The 18,119-nt window shown below is 38.6% G+C and overlaps 1 protein-coding gene across 1 annotated transcript; it reads left to right on the top strand.

Annotated features, from left to right (window-relative positions):
• Positions 1 to 91: 91 nt before the first annotated feature.
• Positions 92 to 9,605, top strand: LOC134678077 (uncharacterized protein CG1161-like). Its single transcript, XM_063536521.1, has 6 exons — positions 92 to 267; positions 1,435 to 1,568; positions 2,783 to 2,897; positions 3,453 to 3,578; positions 5,145 to 5,243; positions 6,630 to 9,605. The coding sequence occupies exons 1-6, from the start codon at positions 211 to 213 to the stop codon at positions 6,678 to 6,680; spliced, it is 582 nt and encodes a 193-aa protein (XP_063392591.1). The 5' UTR covers positions 92 to 210; the 3' UTR covers positions 6,681 to 9,605.
• Positions 9,606 to 18,119: the final 8,514 nt, after the last annotated feature.

Here is an 18,119-nt window from a genome sequence, read left to right as displayed (position 1 = left end):
GGAAGAAAATCGGTCTACTTGAACGCTTCTTTGACCTATGAGAAAATGTAAAATGGCAACATTATGATTACTGTCATCAAAGTGTCAAATCCAGTCAAATCTATCAAAATGGCAGCTTTGTATTGATGTCGAAAAAGTTAATTTATTTTACAAGATACTGTGAAATTTTTTATTGAACCTTTAAAACTCAATATCATCAAATCCCGCGACATGCGTTGTCTAATAGTTCTATTCGCTTTGGCCGCTACAGGCGCAGTCTGTGTGTCGGTACGTATGTTCGTCACCTCGTGAAATTGTCTTTTTGTTGGTTCTGGTGAGGTTCTGGTGCATTGGAAAAATAAGCCAAGTTATCAAGTCAAGAATAATCGTCATCTTGGCCTTTGATTTTTTAATTTACGTCTAATTTTTATTCAGTCTATGAAAGGGGCGTTAGCGGTTAATACCTACTACACCTAGGATTATAATAAACAGGTTGATAAGAGTACTTACTTAGTTTAAAGGTGCTAATCTTAATCCTCGTAGTAACCAATAGGCATTTAAATTTACATTTACTGGTACAAACTTAACACTTTCACTGAACAACAAGAAGTAGATGGGTTCATTTTGTATTGGAAATGGGGAGCTTGGCATTGAAACTGTTAAATATCATTTAATGTATAAATTTAATTCATCAATATGGTTAGATTGGTTGAAATGAGATGAAAAATACATAACTCTGAAGGTAGGTATATTAATAATTTGAGTCATTCATATTTGTTTAGACACAAGTCTTTTAGCCTCCTAGGTTCCAGAGTCAATTTGCAGTTTTGAATTTGGAACCTTATTTTATTCTATTATAATTCAAAATTTGATTTGTCATTGTTCTTATAAAAGGACATGGGGATTTAAATGGTTAGTAAGCTTGGTGTACTTGTAAATAGGCACCATGACCATCTAATTAAAGTGTCATGGTATGGAACTTGCTAACTATGTAAACAAACATAATTAGCAAGTTCTATAGAATGACACTTTACAAGCTATTATTTAGTTTCACCTGTGCATTTATCTGTCTGTAAACACAATTTTTGATGAAAGCGACAGCGAAAAATGAAGCGGTGGTGGCCGAGTGGATATGACGCCCGACTTTCAATCCGGAGGTCGCGGGTTCAAATCCTGGCTCGTACCAATGAGTTTTTCGGAACTTATGTACGAAATATAATTTGATAGTTACCACTAGCTTTTCGGTGAAGGAAAACATCGTGAGGAAACCTGCATACATCTGCGAAGAAATTCAAAGGTGTATGTGAAGTCCCCAATCCGCATTGGGCTAGCGTGGGGACTATAACCCAAACCCTCTCGCGCATGTGCTCAGCAGTGGGACGTATATAGGCTGAAATGATGATGATGAAAAATGATGAAACACAATTTTATCATAAACTTATTTTCATACCGCAGGGGCAGTCCTACGAAGATAAGCGGTGCAAGTGTGTGTGTCCGAGCCCCTCCGCGGTCCTCAACAACAACTCAACTAGCAACAACACCACATCAGACAGGAAACTCTACATCGCCAATGTACACCCCAATAAATGGTACGGCTGAAACTGACACAACTAATAATTTATTATTATTGGTTATTATTAAAGCCTTCCTTATACGAACTGTTAACATTTCATTTAACAATTATAATTTTATGTATGTATATTTCTATATGCATGTTCGTAAGGTCTTTTTGACCTAGGCCTCTTCCGAATCGCCTTTTTCTAATATATTTAAGTATTTGTCCAACATTTTCTTCCATTCTTGTCTATCTATTGCCATTTCTTTCCAGTCTTTTCCTATTGTTTCTATTAGGTCTTTTTCCCATCTTGTTTTTGGTTTGCCCTTTTTTCTTTTACCAATTTTTGGATTCCAATTTGTTGCTATTTTTGTCCATCTGTTGTTTTTCATCCTGGCTATGTGCCCGGCCCAATTGTATTTTTGTTTCAATATATGTATTACTGCATCTATAAATCTTGTTCTTCTTCTTATCTCTGTGTTTCTAACTCTGTTTGATAACTTTATGTTAAGACAACTAATAATAGCTAGTACTTTCTTAACACATAACACAACCACGACAGACCTCAATGGAAAGAGCTAGAGGAGGCCTTTGCCAAGCGGCACACTGAGCTTAGAGATACTCTAACTCAGAACAAAGGGGCTAGATAGATAGATAGAGACTTTCTTAACACATTCACTGCCAGCTAGGGGCCACTTGCACATCCCACTAACCCGGGGTTAAGCGGTTAAACCGTTAACCCAGTGTCAAATTGTATTAACTGGTAACAGGTTGACTTGGGTTAGTGGAATGGTGCAAGTGGTGTTAGTGTTCAATTTGTATTAAAAATGGGGCATTTCCGAGACCTGGTTTGTATAGCATGGATGACATAGGAAGATAGAGAAAATTATTACAAAATAACACAGGGTAAACTTTTATAGACACATTTAAAATTTAGTACAAACTATTCTTTACCACTTATGGTATAGTAGCGGATGGTCTAGAACGCAAAATGACTAGTGTAATATTTTGCCTAAGTATATTGCTTTTAGTCTATATCGCGATCTAGAACTCGAGAATAGGAGCCCCGCGGTAGCGGGTCTCCGTCGGCATCGCTAACGTAAAGATAAAACGGAAAATGATGTAGGCATTTTGCGTCCTGGACAGTTCGCGATGTAGACTAAGATCGATATAGGCAAAATGTTACACTAGACATTTTGCGTTCTAGACCATCCGCGAATAACACCGCTTATCTTGTTTGTATGGCAGTAACTGCGACGGGGTGATTTTGCCACAAGTGGGAGAACTCATCAAGGGCCGGGAGCAGGAGTTCTGCCCTCGCTGTGAGTGCAAGTACGAGAACAGGAACACCACCATCATCAAGGTAATAGGGTTGTTGACACATGTTGAATTTCATAACTTTTGACGACCGGTCTGGCCTAGTGGATAGTGACCCTGCCTGCGAAGCCGATGGTCCTGGGTTCGAATCCCAGTAAGGGCATTTATTTGTATGATGATACAGATATTTGTTCCTCAGTCATGGGTGTTTTCTATGTATTTAAGTATTTGTATATTATATATATCGTTGTCTGAGTACCCCACAACACAAGCCTACTTGAGCTTACTGTGGACTTAGTCAATCTGTGTAAGAATGTCCTATAATATTTATTTATTATTATTTATAACTAAATCTATTTAAATAGATAGAAAATGAGCAATTTATCACAATACAATGGATACTCAAACAATATACTATATTCTAACGACTTAGGGATTAGGATTTGTCACGGAACTGTGCAGTAACAGAACTATGTCATTATTTTCTTTGCACTTAGCGGCTAAGGTTATTAAACTATAATTATAGTTGTGAACTAAACTGTAAGCTAAAATTGTGTCCGAATAAACTGAATAAAGATATTTTTGTATTTGTATTTTCCAGGTGGTGGTGATAATAGTGATCTGGGTGATAATGCTGCTGGTGGTCTACATGGGCTTCCTTATATGTCTGGACCCGCTCATCAACAAGCGAGCCAAGGCTTCTTACCAAGAACACACCAATGAAGATGTATGTACAGATGTCAAATCAAATCAAAGCATTTATTTTCAGGCTACTAAGGCCCATAGATACATACCTTACAAACTAACATACATATACGATTTTGAATAATCGGTTTAGACTCACTTGTTTTTAGTCACTCGCGCCACATGTTTCGGAGAGCCTAGGTCTCCTTTCTCAAGCACTAACAGTGCGAGCAGCGTTCACGATGGCCGTGTATCGTGTACACATATACGATAATAAAAATCTTAAATACTAAAAAATCACTTGTTCTGGTGTAGGATTCGGTAGATTCCCACGGAACCGCCGAAATATCACACCCTTCGGCCAGAAGTCCGTGCTCGCGATGGCTTCCAGCAGCGGCCGCGGCACGCCTATATAGTGCATAATTCTTTACCATCGTATTTTCACGGAAACGTACGAGCGCGTCTTGTTATTTCAGTCAGCCTCGGTACAAAAAGTACAGACGTTGACTGAAGTAGCATGACAAATACGAACATTTCCGAGAAAATACGATGGAAAACAATTATGCACTACAACTGTATTGTACCTATTCATCCTTCCATAAAGTGCCTTCGACTTTTTTTCATCATCATCATAACTTAGCTTTGCTCTTGTCGGTGGAGTAATCGCCAATCATTTCTTTCTTGTGCCAGTTTTTTAATTTCTCATACGACGCATTATTTTTTATTTGGCTGAGATAAGTGATTCTAGGTCTCCCTTCATCTCTTGTCTTTTCAATCCTGCCTTCCAGTATATTTAGGAAAAAGTTACCATGCCGTATAAGGTGTCCTAACATTATGCCTCTCCTACTTCTTATTGCGTTTAACAAGCATCGCTTTTCTCCTATCATACTCAGGACCTCTTCATTCGTCTTCCTTTCAGTCCAGCTAATCCTTTCCATCCTCCGCCAACACCACGTTTCGAAAGCCGACTTTTGTTATACACCGTGTTTTTATTGAATTCCGTTAACTTCGGGGTTAAGTACGTTTAAGCGCCACTTGCACCACCCCACTAACCCGGTGTTAACCGGTTAAATCGTTAACTTACTGTCAAATTGTACTGGTAACCATGGCAACGCAAAGGTTTAACCTGTAAACCCTGGGTTAGTGAATGGTGCAAGTGGCCCTAAGAGAACTAAATGGCATAGTTAATTATCAAAAAAAAAAACTATTTCGCATTTTTGAAAAAAAAAATTAAGTTTAAATATCAATTAAATGTAGCATATAGCGTTGTTGTAACACGGGCATTACATATAACTCAACCAAACAATTGAAATCTGTGACATATCAATGTCATTTCGAACATCGATCGACCGAGATTGTACAGTTTAGTAGCAAATGCATGAACTCATTCTAAACACTAATCAATATGTAAACCGGCCCTAAGGCAAGTGTACACGCTTGTAGAGGCCTTATAGGAAAAAAATAAATTTTTGATTATCTCCGAAATGGAGTTAATTAGAATATCGGTGTCTTTGAGAAAGTTACTTGATTTAAGCTCAGGAATGCACCCCTGAAATTAACGGAAATAAAAAAAAACACGGTGTAATATACATATTTTAATTTATTTTAGGACGAATCCTCAACTGTGGGCGCTTCAGGCCAGCCGATGGGCGTGCGGGGCAACGTGTTGAACCGGGTCACTCACCAGCAGGACAAGTGGAAGCGACAGGTGACGCTAACAAATAAAACCACCCAAGAACACAAACCGGGCGTCGGAAACCGGTATTTGCTCTATACAAAAATACCGGTATTATTTAGCTCTTTGGTTTATTATTTCACTTTTAATGGGACAATCTAATAATACAAAATCGTTACCTAAATACTTGATTCAGTCCTACGTAAAGAGCATAAAATAATTCAAAATATTGTGCTATTACGGGGTTTTTAAAAAATACCGGTTCCGAACCCTGACACGAACACAGATTAGGGCCCCCCCACATCTGGCGTCTTTCGAGCGTCGGCGTCTACAATTCTATGGCCGACGTCGACGCAACGTCGACGCAGCGTCGACGCAACTGCGCAGCGACGTCATTTTCCATAGCGCTGGACCGACGCCGACAGACGCTGACGCTCGAAAGACGCCAGATGTGGGGGGGGCCTTAGGCTCATTAGAAAGATCTTAAAACTACTTTATGGATATGCATATAAGAAGTACCATCGCCCACACTGTTAACTGTACATCGGTGGACCTTAATGCCTTTTGTAATAAGGTCCACTGATACAGTACAGGTTAGGACTCTTGCTGTTTGTACAGTCAGGAATAGTTTGTGTTACAATTATTTTTGACAGTAATTGTTAATACTGAATTTATCAAGCAAAAGGACCCAACGCCAACAGAAATGAGAGTAAGGTCATTAGATAGGTATTTCTATGTACTTCGTTTTGTTCTATGGGCACCAAGCGGAATTCCGTTGCAGAACTAAGATATTGGTAGTTTAGCCCAAATGTGGTCACCCTTATTCCCTAGGCAATAGAGACTGAGTAAGTAAATTGATTGCTGCGGGGTAGATGTTCGCGCACCGCCGGGCGAGCACACCGAATGATTTGCCGCGCTCGCCCGGCGGTGGACTCTATTTCCTAGGTAATAAGAGTGACAACGTTTTGACTAAAATACCGATTACTGGTGCCCATATAACGAAATAAAGTACAGAAAAATACCTATCTAAGGACCTAACTCTCAACTCTGTTGGTTATGGGGCCATTTTGACGCATAGTCCTTTTTTTGTCTAAAGTATGTAAAATCCAACAAAATCATTTGTGACAACAGTATTAAATTAAAAAAAAAATTAAAATTGTATTTAAATTAGATTGTATTTTTCTTAATTACTCGTAATGCATGTTAATTATAAGATGTAAAATGTTTTGAAAAGATGTGTCCCGCCGAGTTTGTTGCCGGTCCTATATTGGAATACCTTCCTCCAATTGAGGGGGGATTTAAATCTCGGGGCAGAGGTGTACGGTTGGAGCCGGTAAAGGTTTATTTGACGTTCATAAGCGCATTGTAATATGCCTACTTGAATAAACTATTTTTTATCTTTATCTTATCTTTTAACAGGTCCGCGAGCAGCGACGCAACATCTACGACAACCACACGATGCTCAACTAGTAGTCAGGCCGACGGGGTCCGCCGGGCGCCTGGACTACCCCCGTCCGACCCTCCAGGGGCCCATTTCTCAAAAGCTTGTAACTTGTAATACAAGTGGAAGTCCCTTTCTAACATATGCTGTCAAAAAGTGACATCCGCTTGTATTACAAGTTACAAGCTTTTGAGAAACGGGCTCCAGGGGCCCATTTCTCGAGCTATATTAGTCTAATATTATTAGTGTGTTGTCATGGCAACCCATACGATTTGACAGTTGGTGGACTAATAATATTAGTCTAATAACGTCTGAGAAATAAGCCCCAGCGGGGCACGGGTTATTCGCGGGCGGTCTAGAACGCAAATGACTAGTGTAATATTTTTCACCGCACCAGCTCGGAAAGGCTCACTTTGCTCTACAAAAACTGATAGAAAAGTTGCATTTTATTCACGTGTGAGGCAAAGTAATCAAATGCTAATTTTGAGTTATTTTCTTATGTTTGCTGGTAAAATTGACTTTTAAATGATGATTTTGGATGATAAATATTTAATAACATTCATTTGGATTGTATTTTCTTTGATATCTAACATTTAATATTTGCTTCGGGTTGGTGTGGTGAAAAATTTTGCGTTTCGCTTGGGGGCAACTTTTGTAGGAAAATAACTATTTTGTGTATTTTTTTTTTTCAAAATTTTAGACCCAGTAGCAGTAGTTTTGGAGATAAAAGGGGGTGGGGGGATATTTGTTGGCTATTTTCTTAAATAACTTCGAACCTATGTATTTTATAATTATAAAAAATACGTTGTCCATATTTGGGTCACTAATTTACAATTGTGTACCAAATATCAACTTAATTAGTCCAGTAGTTTCCGAGAAAATAGGTTGTGACAGACAGACACTCCTACAGAGTGATCCTATAAGGGTTCCGTTTTTTTCCTTTTGAGGTACGGAACCCTAAAAATAGCAAAAAGGCGTATTTCTGTAGTTAAATGATTAAAGACTAATCAATCCATTTAATCTAGTAATGAATAATTAAATAAATGTTATTAAGTAATTATAATTACTATTGTATTGTCAGATAACCGGATGTAGATATATCAAGTTTGTATGCATTAATAAATTCGATATTGAATTATAAAAAAAGTATTTGTAATGAATTAAATGTATATTTAGGCCCACTTGCACCATTCCACTAACCCGGGGTTAACCGGTTAAACCGTTATCCTAGTGTCAAATTGTACTGGTAACCATGGCAACTCCAGGTTTAACCGGCTAGTGGGATGGCGCAAGTGGGCCTTACTTAGATTAAATGTAAAATTATGATAATTACTAAATACAGGGTGAAAGTTTATTCGGTGCCCTATTTTCAACGTGTTATTAGAACGTCAAAAATCACTTTATTGGAGGTGGAATGAAATACATACGAGTATAGTTAAGTTTATCGACATGGGAACTCGCTACAGTCATGTCTATTGATTTTGCTCCCGGAAATTCGATGTCTGGTTATTATAATTATTCATATTAAATTACATTTTCTCTATAGTACCTATATATTCTGCTTTTGAAAACATATGTACGAGTACAATACGATTATTTTAATGAGATTTTTTTTTTTTAACAAGCAGACACTTCTGCGAGCGATGCTGTTAAGCTTAGTTTTTTTTTAAAGTGGAATAATTACTGTCTTGCGTGAACTTGAACTGATGGTAATCCGTGTAATGAAATTATTGTACCGAATATAATTTCACTACCGGCGCGATTCGGGAAATGAATTAGACATTCACTAGATTTGAAATAGTAACGATATGTGACCTTCTACGGCAAAAGGTACCCTATGGCGGTTGGCGCTTACGCTATTATTAACGCCGCTCCAATATTATTGCGGCAATAACGTACCTTTTGCCGTGGAACGTCACATATCGTTACTATTACATATCTAGTGAATGTCTAATTCATTTCCCGAATCGCGCCGTACGTTAGATGTAATACAATGTATTGTTATTAATAAAATTATACGATACAATTATTAGTAATAAATCATTATGATTACATAAATTAAGTATTAGATTTGTTTTTTTGTATATGTCGTTTCTTTGTATTAATTATTGTAAATCAAATATTTATTGTATTAGATGTGTAAAGTGTAAGATAAATTCGTGGTTCGTACTTGGCAGCTGATGTAGATAGCGCTGTACGGCTATTAAATATATTACATGTGACATAGGAAACTTTCATTTCGGAAATGGAAAATTGCAATTCCTATAACAAATATACAGGTGCTTCCTGTAATAGGAGCAATAAATTAAACTAAAGGCTGTACTCCTCAAACTGACCAACATTTGTTCAGCAACTTTTAACAATTATGAATCCTTTAGACTTCCTCTTTTTCATACAAAATAAATATTGCCTTCAATGTACGCAGACACCAGTGTGCTTGACGTTACTTGTCACGCTTTTAACATAACAAAATTTACAATACATTGCATCTTAGAATAAACTTTAAAGTGTAATAAAAATCAAACCATGAGTTATTTTCAAAAGTTGCTGAACAAATGTTGGTCACTTTGAGGAGTACAGACTAGTCTATATTTCTATCTGTTACAGAAAACACACTGTACATAGCTACCTTAGGCCGGTCCAGAACATGCACTTATAGGTCTAGTAAAAGTTTCGTGGTTTTCGAGATAATCGAACTTTTCTGTCTTTTTAAATAATCTAATTAATTAAAAGAATGTGTCCCTGCCCTGTCGGTTGTTAGAAGGTTATCCATTAATTACTGGGCACCCTGTATAATAAGTTTCCGTCATTTTTCCAAGTGGAAATTTCCCAATTTTCGACACACCAGTGCACTGAACATGGCGCCATCTTTAGCTGTCAAACGCGATTGGTACTTTAAACATCTTATAAAATGAATGAATCTTTTTTGTAAATAAACATTGTGTCGCATTGGATTTGGTTTTCATATTTATCTAAAGATATGTACAGTCAGCTGCAATAATATGTTACACAACGAAGGCCGCAAAAATATCTGACTCAATCTTATTTGTAGAGCCATAAGAGCGTGTCACATATTTTTGCGGCCTTCAATGAGTAACATATTATTGCAGGTGATTGTACCTACCTATGTTAACCCGACAAGATTATTTTTGGCTCGGGGATATTTAGCGTCGTTAGTCGCCACAAACAGCTTATTACTCTACAATGATGAATTGATGATGTATTTCTTCTCCCGCTATAACGACAAATACTAAAAACAATAAAATAAATATTTAAGTGGGGGTCTCCCATACAACATACATTTTTTTTTCGGTTTCTGCGTAATGGTACGGAACGCTTCGTGCGCGAGTCCAACTCGCACTTGGCCGGTTTTTTTTTCATAACGTTACAAAGATTATTCAGCGTCTATCGTTGCGCAGTCTGGTGGCTAAGAGGTTAAATACTGACTCAGCTTATTTCCTGGACAACAAATAACATAAGTATACCTAATTAAAAGAAAATATTACATAATCAAATTTCAGTAGCTTCCTATACCATGGCCCCATTCAAGCACACGGCAGACGTGCACAAGTGTGTAGCATCTTAATCTCATTAAATTATGCAATTCGCTTTTTTAAATGCAAGGCGCATGTTACATAACTTTACACCTGCTCACTCAAAGCCAGCCATGTTATGTTTATCTGCCGTTAAATTTATTGCGAACCTAATTGACTTGAGAATAAAGTCCAAACCGGAATACAATTTGAAATGGGACTTATGACGTTTATAAGTAAGAACAACAACATGATTAAACAAACTTTGTTCAGCCGTCGGCAAAATATTAGCCTCGTAGTGATTGAAGAGTGCTATTACATTTCGGGGTTGAGCGAGTTTAGGTATTTTACGCGCTGCGGCAGGCCGTGCGAGCTCAGTATTCCGATCCCTTCTACCACACTCGCACTACAATGATGGATTAAACATTCTTGATCCTTCGCGAAGCATATTGAAATCAACCATAACAACACTAACTGGACTTAACTTATAAAGTCCTAAAACTGTTATTTGGTAAGTACGAAAATACTAAATGCAGTGCAAATGTACATAGGGGCTGTTCATAAATTACGTCATCTATTTTTGACCCCCCATCCCTCAAATCATCCAACAATCATGCTTCGGATGACTCTGTTTCCTCCTACGTCATGCTACCATCATCCGATGTCCAGACCCCCTCCCCCCCTCCTCCCATTTGAAACGACGTAATTTATGAATAGCCCCATACTCGTACTTATGAACGTATATAACTCGAAAGAAATTGTAGGTACTCGCTTATTTACAAGAAACAAGTTACAAGAAACTGAAGATACACAAGGGCTGATGATGGAGCTGGAAGGTGGCCACAAGTACCAGTCTATCATGTAACTAAACCACTTCGTGTTTGGGCTCGTTTGATTCATCTCAACAAGATCTTTAACATTGAAGATACACAGGGTCTGATGATGGAGCTGGAAGGTGGCCACGGGTACCAGTCTCTCATGTAACTAAACAATTTCGTGTTTGGGCTCGTTTGATTCGTCTCAACAAGATCTTTGACACAAGACAGTACTCAGAGTCTGATGATGGAGCTGGAAGTTGGCTACCGGTACCAATCAACCATGCAACTAAACCACTTCATGTTTAGGCTCGTTTGACTAGTCTCAACAAGATCTTTGACACTAGGTGATACTCAGAGTCTGATGATGGAGCTGGAAGGTGGTCACCGGTACCAATCAACCATGCAACTAAACCACTTCATGTTTAGGCTCGTTTGACTAGTCTCAACAAGATCTTTGACACTAGGTGATACTCAGAGTCTGATGATGGAGCCGGAAGGTGGTCACCGGTACCAATCAACCATGCAACTAAACCACTTCATGTTTAGGCTCGTTTGATTAGTCTCAACAAGATCTTTGACACTAGGTGATACTCAGAGTCTGATGATGGAGCTGGAAGGTGGTCACCGGTACCAATCAACCATGCAAATAAACGACTTCGTGTTTAGGCTCGTTTGATTCGTCTCAACAAGATCTTTGACACTAGGTGATAAACCAAACACGAAGCCCAAACACGAAGTGGTTCAGTTATGTGATAGACTGGTACCCGTCGCCACCTTCGAGCTCCATCATCAGACCCTGAGTAGTATCTTGTGTCAAAGATCTTGTTGCGACGAATCAAACGAGCCCAAACACGAAGTGGTTCAGTTACATAGTAGACTGGGACCCGTGGCCACAGTCCAGCTCCATCATCAGACCCTAAGTACTAACTTGTGTCCAAGGTCTTGTTGAGACGAATCAAACGAGCCCAAACATGAAGTGGTTCAGTTACATGATAGCAGTGTTGGCAAAAAATCAATTCGAATTGACGATTGACGATTGAGAATTGACCGATCAATTCGAATTGACGATTGACGAAACTAATTCTAAATCTACTGATTGAAGATTGACGATTAATAATCGTTAATTCGAATTGATCGGTCAATCCTCAATCGTCTTCTGTCCTCATGATACTGTTACATGATAGACTGGTACCCGTGGCCACCTTTCAGCTCCATAATCAAACCTTGTGTATCTTCAGTGTCAAAGATCTTGTTGAGACTAATCAAACGAGCCCAAACACGAAGTGGTTTAGTTGCATGGTTGATTGGTACCGGTGACCACCTTCCGGCTCCATCATCAGACCCTGAGTACTATCTTGTGTCAAAGATCTTGTTGAGACGAATCAAACGAGCCCAAACACGAAGTGGTTTAGTTGCATGGTTGATTAGTACCGGTGACCACCTTCCGGCTCCATCATCAGACCCTGAGTACTATCTTGAGTCAAATAAATACATATAGAATGTCAGGTCGTTTCAAATATTTTTAATCTTGTCCGGTAGTTTATTAAACTGTACCATTATAAATTATAATACTATAAAAACAGTGCTAGGATCAAAGTCTCTCGTTGCGGTTTACACGCACACAGTATAGCGTTTTACACGGCGCCCGCCGCACACAATGATAAAAAACCTCGTCGTCGCTGTTGAAAATGTGCGGAGCCGACCGACACACGTCCTGCCTGTACAAGCTCTGCCGCGGCACTGAGCTGGCGAGCGCGCGTCATCGGTAATATAGAGTAGTTTTCAAAAAATTGCCAAAAAATTATAGTAGAATTTCATAAACACTAATGTAACCAACAGTATAAGCAAACGTTGCAGATTGCTTGAGTATGAAAATGACTTCGATATTAAGTAGATTTTCGTAGAAATTGACACTTGTTTCGGAGAGAAAATTGAGTTCGTTTTACTTTGATTTTCTCTTTCTCAAAGGTATGTAGAAAAAATATCGTTTGATATGCCGAAAGTACAGGGTATTAGTAATACAAAATAGCCAGGTTTAGCAGAGTAAACTTCTCAACATTTCTAAATAAGAGCTTGCCGTTCAGTGCTTCACGGGGTTTTTCGGAAACGACCATCAGAAAAAAATTCATTACTAATTTAATAAGTCCTTTTTCTAATATTTACAACGATATTTAAAAAGATAAGAAGACGCTTTTACTGGAACAAGTACTCATTGTTTCTAATAATGAGCACAAAGTCCTGAATTTCGTCGACTAGTATCATCAATTTTGCATTATTTCGACTTTTCTTGTAAGAGCGCTCTAAGTTACATGTTTTTTTAACGGCATGGATAAATTGGTTCAAATGCACGCTTAATTTTTTAATGGCTATCTGAACAGTCCATAAGTTAAAGTTTTACTTCTGTCTGGCCTAGTGGACAGTCAGACCAAGAATAGTCTGCAGCGGATTTGATAGTCCACGCAGTGCAAGTGATATTTTAAACGTCAAACTTCTATGAAATTATGACGTATAAATAACTCTTGCACTGCGTGGGCTAATAAATCCGTTGGTGGCTTTTTTTGGACCGACGCTTAGTGACCCTGCCTATGAAATGAAGCCGATGGTCCTGGCTATAGGTAAGGGCATTTATTTGTCTGATGAGCAGTTCAGTTGAGCACGGATATTTGTTCCAGAGTCATGGGTGTTTTCTATATATTATCAGTATAAATCGGTATTATACTGGATGATTTTGGGGTCGTTCATTTAAATCGGTTAAGTAGAAGTGATCGAAAAATCGATTGCAAGATTTGAATCACATATATACAAAGAAGATACGGGTCGTCAAGCTAATAAAACCGTTTAAAAACGAACTATAGGTTCTAGGTGTTACTGTGACGCCTAGAACTTTTTTATTAGCCTCACCTTATTTGTATTCGCTAACAACATTGCACCTAACGCGGTTTCACCTGCCGTGTACGAAACGGAATACAGAATACAAGATACACTGAATAATTATACAATGTATGTATTATTTGGTAGAGCGTTGCCCTCAATTGAAAATCGAAAAAAGTTTTTGGAAATTCATTCGCTAAGTGCCACTTGCACTATTCACTAACCCGGTTTATCCGGTTAAACCTGGAGTTACCATGGTTACCATGCAGTACAATTTGACACTGGGTTAACGGTTTAACCGGTTAACCCCGGGTTAGTGAACGTGCAAGTGAGTTAAGGGGTTAAATAAAAAAGGGTTAATATTTGTATCGGCAACGGACATTTGAATTGAAACTTCGTTAATACAAAATAGTAGAAAAGTTATTGTAGTTTTTTTTTAATGCATCCCACAAGGGGGTTAAAGTATGTATCGGTAAATTATTTATTGAGGTAGCAAAAATAAAAGAATTAACAAAATAATTAAACTAAAAATTAAAATTAAAACTAAAACTAAACTCTAACAACTATATACACATATTTACAGATAAAAAATGGGAGCTAGCTCGGCGCCGGATGGTAGGGTGCCCAGAAGGCTGGTGGCATTGCCGCGCTGAATGGCAATGCCAATTCGTTGGGCAAGGAAGTACCCAGCCCTCTGGTCACCCGTAGCATCATTAAGACGCTTCGCCAGCTCCCTAAATATTTGGTGTGCCCCGGGTCCCCAAGGCCCGAGGGTTTCCACCCCAAACGGCTCAAACATGCAACCAGAATCAATGGCTGCATATTTGCGCCGTTTGAGGTGCTCGGCCGTTGCGGCGGCCGTCCCAGCCTTGGTCGAGGTTCCCGGGAGGTGGGACTGCGCCATTGTGTCGACGCACGTGGCGTCCCACACTAGGGGCCGGCCCAGCCTCCAGGGAACCAAAGTCATCCCGTCGGGCCTTTTGCCGTCGTCCCTGGTCAGGCCTGTGGGTTCCAGGACGGCTGGTGCTCCGGCACTGGTAAAGGCCCGGCGCAGAATGTCATTGATGCTGGCGTGGCGTGTGATGCGGCCCGCGCTCCTGCTGCAAGACAGACCGTGCAGGCCCCTACCAGTGACGGTGGAACCACAGTGGCATGTATCGGTTATATACAAAAACTGCTTAAAGGTATAAGATATATCGGGGATCTCGGAAACGGGCCTAACGATTTCGATGAAATTTGCTATATGGGGATTTTCGGGGGCGATAAGTCGATCTAGCTAGGTTTTATCTCTGTGGAAACGCGCAAATTTGAGTTTTTATTATAGGTACTTATTTTAGAGTAGGTACCTACTGTATGATTCCAAGTATTATAGCTTTGGTAGGGTTAGCTTGGTAGGTATGTAATTTTTGAATAGGTAGGTATAAAATCGGTAAAAAGGACTTGAGTAAAATTAGTAAGTACGTGAATGAAACTCATGAAAATATGAAGGCACCTAGCTATGAAGACTTAAGTATATTTTACATCACATTACCTAATTACCTATAAATGAATACGTCAAACTTGATTTTAAACAATAAATTGCTCTAATTTGATTGACAAACTATGCCAGTCATTTTGCGCTCCCAAATCCTAAAGTCCAATAGCAAAATGGACATTATTACACTAGTAATAGGGTCTATATATTATTTATCCAATTGTAAAATGTGTTTGGTGTGAGTGGGCGTATTTGGAGCCGTTGTATGATCCCAAATTACCGTAATTTTGTCTCGCTCGACTTACGGCCCGATTCGAATAAAGCTTATAAGATGTAACACCGATACGATTCCGACCTGTCAGTGGCAAGATAGACATTACTTCAACCATATAAGTACGTCACATTCGACAATGACAACGGTATCGTATCGGTGTGACATCTTATAAGTATTGTCCGAATTGGGCCGTTACTAGTTTATCAACTTGTATGCCGTAATATGCCAAGTATGCCATTAAAACGACATCAAGCCTAACGTAACTTGTTGTGACTTATGCCCTTATTTGAGATATTAGTATAATATGTAATGTAATATGTTTTGTGTATTAAGCATTTTGAAATTATATCGAGTTTACAGAATCCGCGGACCGTACTGAGATTAAATTTCACTTTAATGTTGAAATGAAGACTTATGAATGAATGAAACGTGGATCGTGTATCGTTATCTTAGATTTAGATCGTTAAGTAAGTACCTTCGCATTTTCGGTTGTAGATTTCATATTGAATAGGGTATTTGACATTTTTTTATGAATGGCGTCATCAGTCGATGGTTTGTTTTGAGGATCAAATGACTGTATACAGGATGATTCATGAGACGTGAGCAGGACTAATCCTGCACACTCAGTAACTGATAATTGATCGATCACCGTCGTATTTAGGTGAAACAACCACACTTTTTCCTATTTTTTTATTTTTTGGGGAGGGCAAATTTAATTATCTACATACGTCTACAATCATAGTCACCCTACAAGACCTAATTAATGAACATAAAACCTCTTTAACCGTAATGACAGCATTTTGATTCTTATGAAGAAAATAAACTGTCAAATTTGAGTGAGATACGACTTTTCAAAAGTAACCAAACCGTAATGACATTTAATTTGACACAGAATATCGGTAGTTTAGTATTCTAATTTTAGGGTGACCATGCATGTCGTAAATAAATTAATAACATTTTTATTCAACGTGACTAGAAAATTCACGATAACCTTACTAATACTGAAACGAAGCAGTTGCTTATAATTTACGAAATGCGCAGTGTTAATCCTGTTCATGTCTCCTGAATCACCCTGTATTGAAGTGGGTTCAATAGTCGAATAAAAGCTAGAAATAAAAAACATCTCTTCATAATATCAGAAATTTGCACTGCGAAAGATCGAACTTACAACAACTTTGTTTTCCAATCTTAAGTTTCCAAAAAGTTGCTTATAAAATGAGTGAATCAGAGTTTGAAATTGATTTAACACCGCCAGAAATTTGTGAGAAGGCTGCAGTTGCAAATGAAAGTGATTTGTCTGAAAAATCGAAAAATAAGTAAGTTTAGAATTCCTTACTTGTTTTTCTATTATTTTACTTTACTTGTTATTTTTTCGCAACGGAAATGTCATTCTTCATTCGTCCCGAGCCTCGGTACCCGTGAAGTAATGACATACTTTCCGCACTAGCATCGAAATGTACTTACATTTGTACATACATTTAATTTTATACCAAACAATAATATGGAATATGGATACAACGTATGTTGAACAATGCAACCAATTTCGTAAAATTCCGGCCGCTGTTACCAGTGGGTATTTCAATACTGTTGTAGATATGAGTATTGCAAACAATTTTGAAATCTACCTACGTAAAACAATACATCTACAGTCTGACAAAAAAACAATAGAAGAAATTAAAAAGTGGCAATACAGTAGTGTCATCCCGTTTTCTTAATATATCAATTATATCATCATTCTCTTGGAACCTTGTTCCATTCACTTGGGGTCGGCGCAGCATGTCTTTCTCTTCCACACCTCTCTGTCGCCCGTCATTTCATCATTCACTTCCGTTTTCTTAATATATATTGATTTGAAAAGAACGACACTATAGTATTGCCACTTTTTAATTTCTACCCTTTTTTGTCACATCACTATCCTATAGTTGTTTATCCTGGCGACCTTTGCACAAAAATTCAGCCTCCCTGTGCAGAGGGGGAACGCGGCCAGCGTCCTGGGAACAATGCCTCAGGCTAATTTAGGGCTAGATTTATGATTTATTTATTTTGTTATTTAATATCTGTTCTAATAAATCAAAAGTTGTTTATAGCTATTTTGTCCTATAGTTAGGTATATGCAGTTAAGTAATAATAATAAGATAGGCTACGTCAGCCACTTGCGAGCATACCAGAGACAGCAACGGAGTTGATAGAGCCAGACCAAGAACAGTCTGCAGCGGATTTGATAGCCCACGCAGTGAAAGTGTTAATTTAAACGTCAAACTTCTATGAAATTATGACGTATAAATGACACTGGGCACTGAAATTATGACAATGACACACACGTGGGCTATCAAATCTACTGCAGACTTTTTTTGGTCCGACTCTAGCAGTCGCGCGTACGCTGCGTACGATTAAAGGCCTGTGCACTCCGGCTGCGCGTGCGTGACGTGCACGTGCGCGTGCGGCGTTGTAGTATACAGATCCTTATGAGAGACGGCACACCGCTGCATGACGTGTGC

This window comes from Cydia fagiglandana, chromosome Z (genome assembly GCF_963556715.1).
Source record: "Cydia fagiglandana chromosome Z, ilCydFagi1.1, whole genome shotgun sequence".
Lineage (NCBI taxonomy): Eukaryota > Metazoa > Arthropoda > Insecta > Lepidoptera > Tortricidae > Cydia > Cydia fagiglandana.
Note: the sequence above shows the minus strand (reverse complement) of the source record. Positions and strands in the feature narration are given on the sequence as shown.

What these genes read in the sequence shown, in the direction of transcription:
- LOC134678077 (XM_063536521.1), top strand. Translation starts at nt 211, where the DNA reads ATGCGTTGTCTAATAGTTCTATTCGCTTTGGCCGCTACAGGCGCAGTC. An exon ending in AATGTACACCCCAATAAATG is followed by an intron (nt 1,569 to 2,782) that starts GTACGGCTGAAA and finishes TTTGTATGGCAG; the next exon opens with TAACTGCGACGGGGTGATTT. An exon ending in AGGACAAGTGGAAGCGACAG is followed by an intron (nt 5,244 to 6,629) that starts GTGACGCTAACA and finishes ATCTTTTAACAG; the next exon opens with GTCCGCGAGCAGCGACGCAA.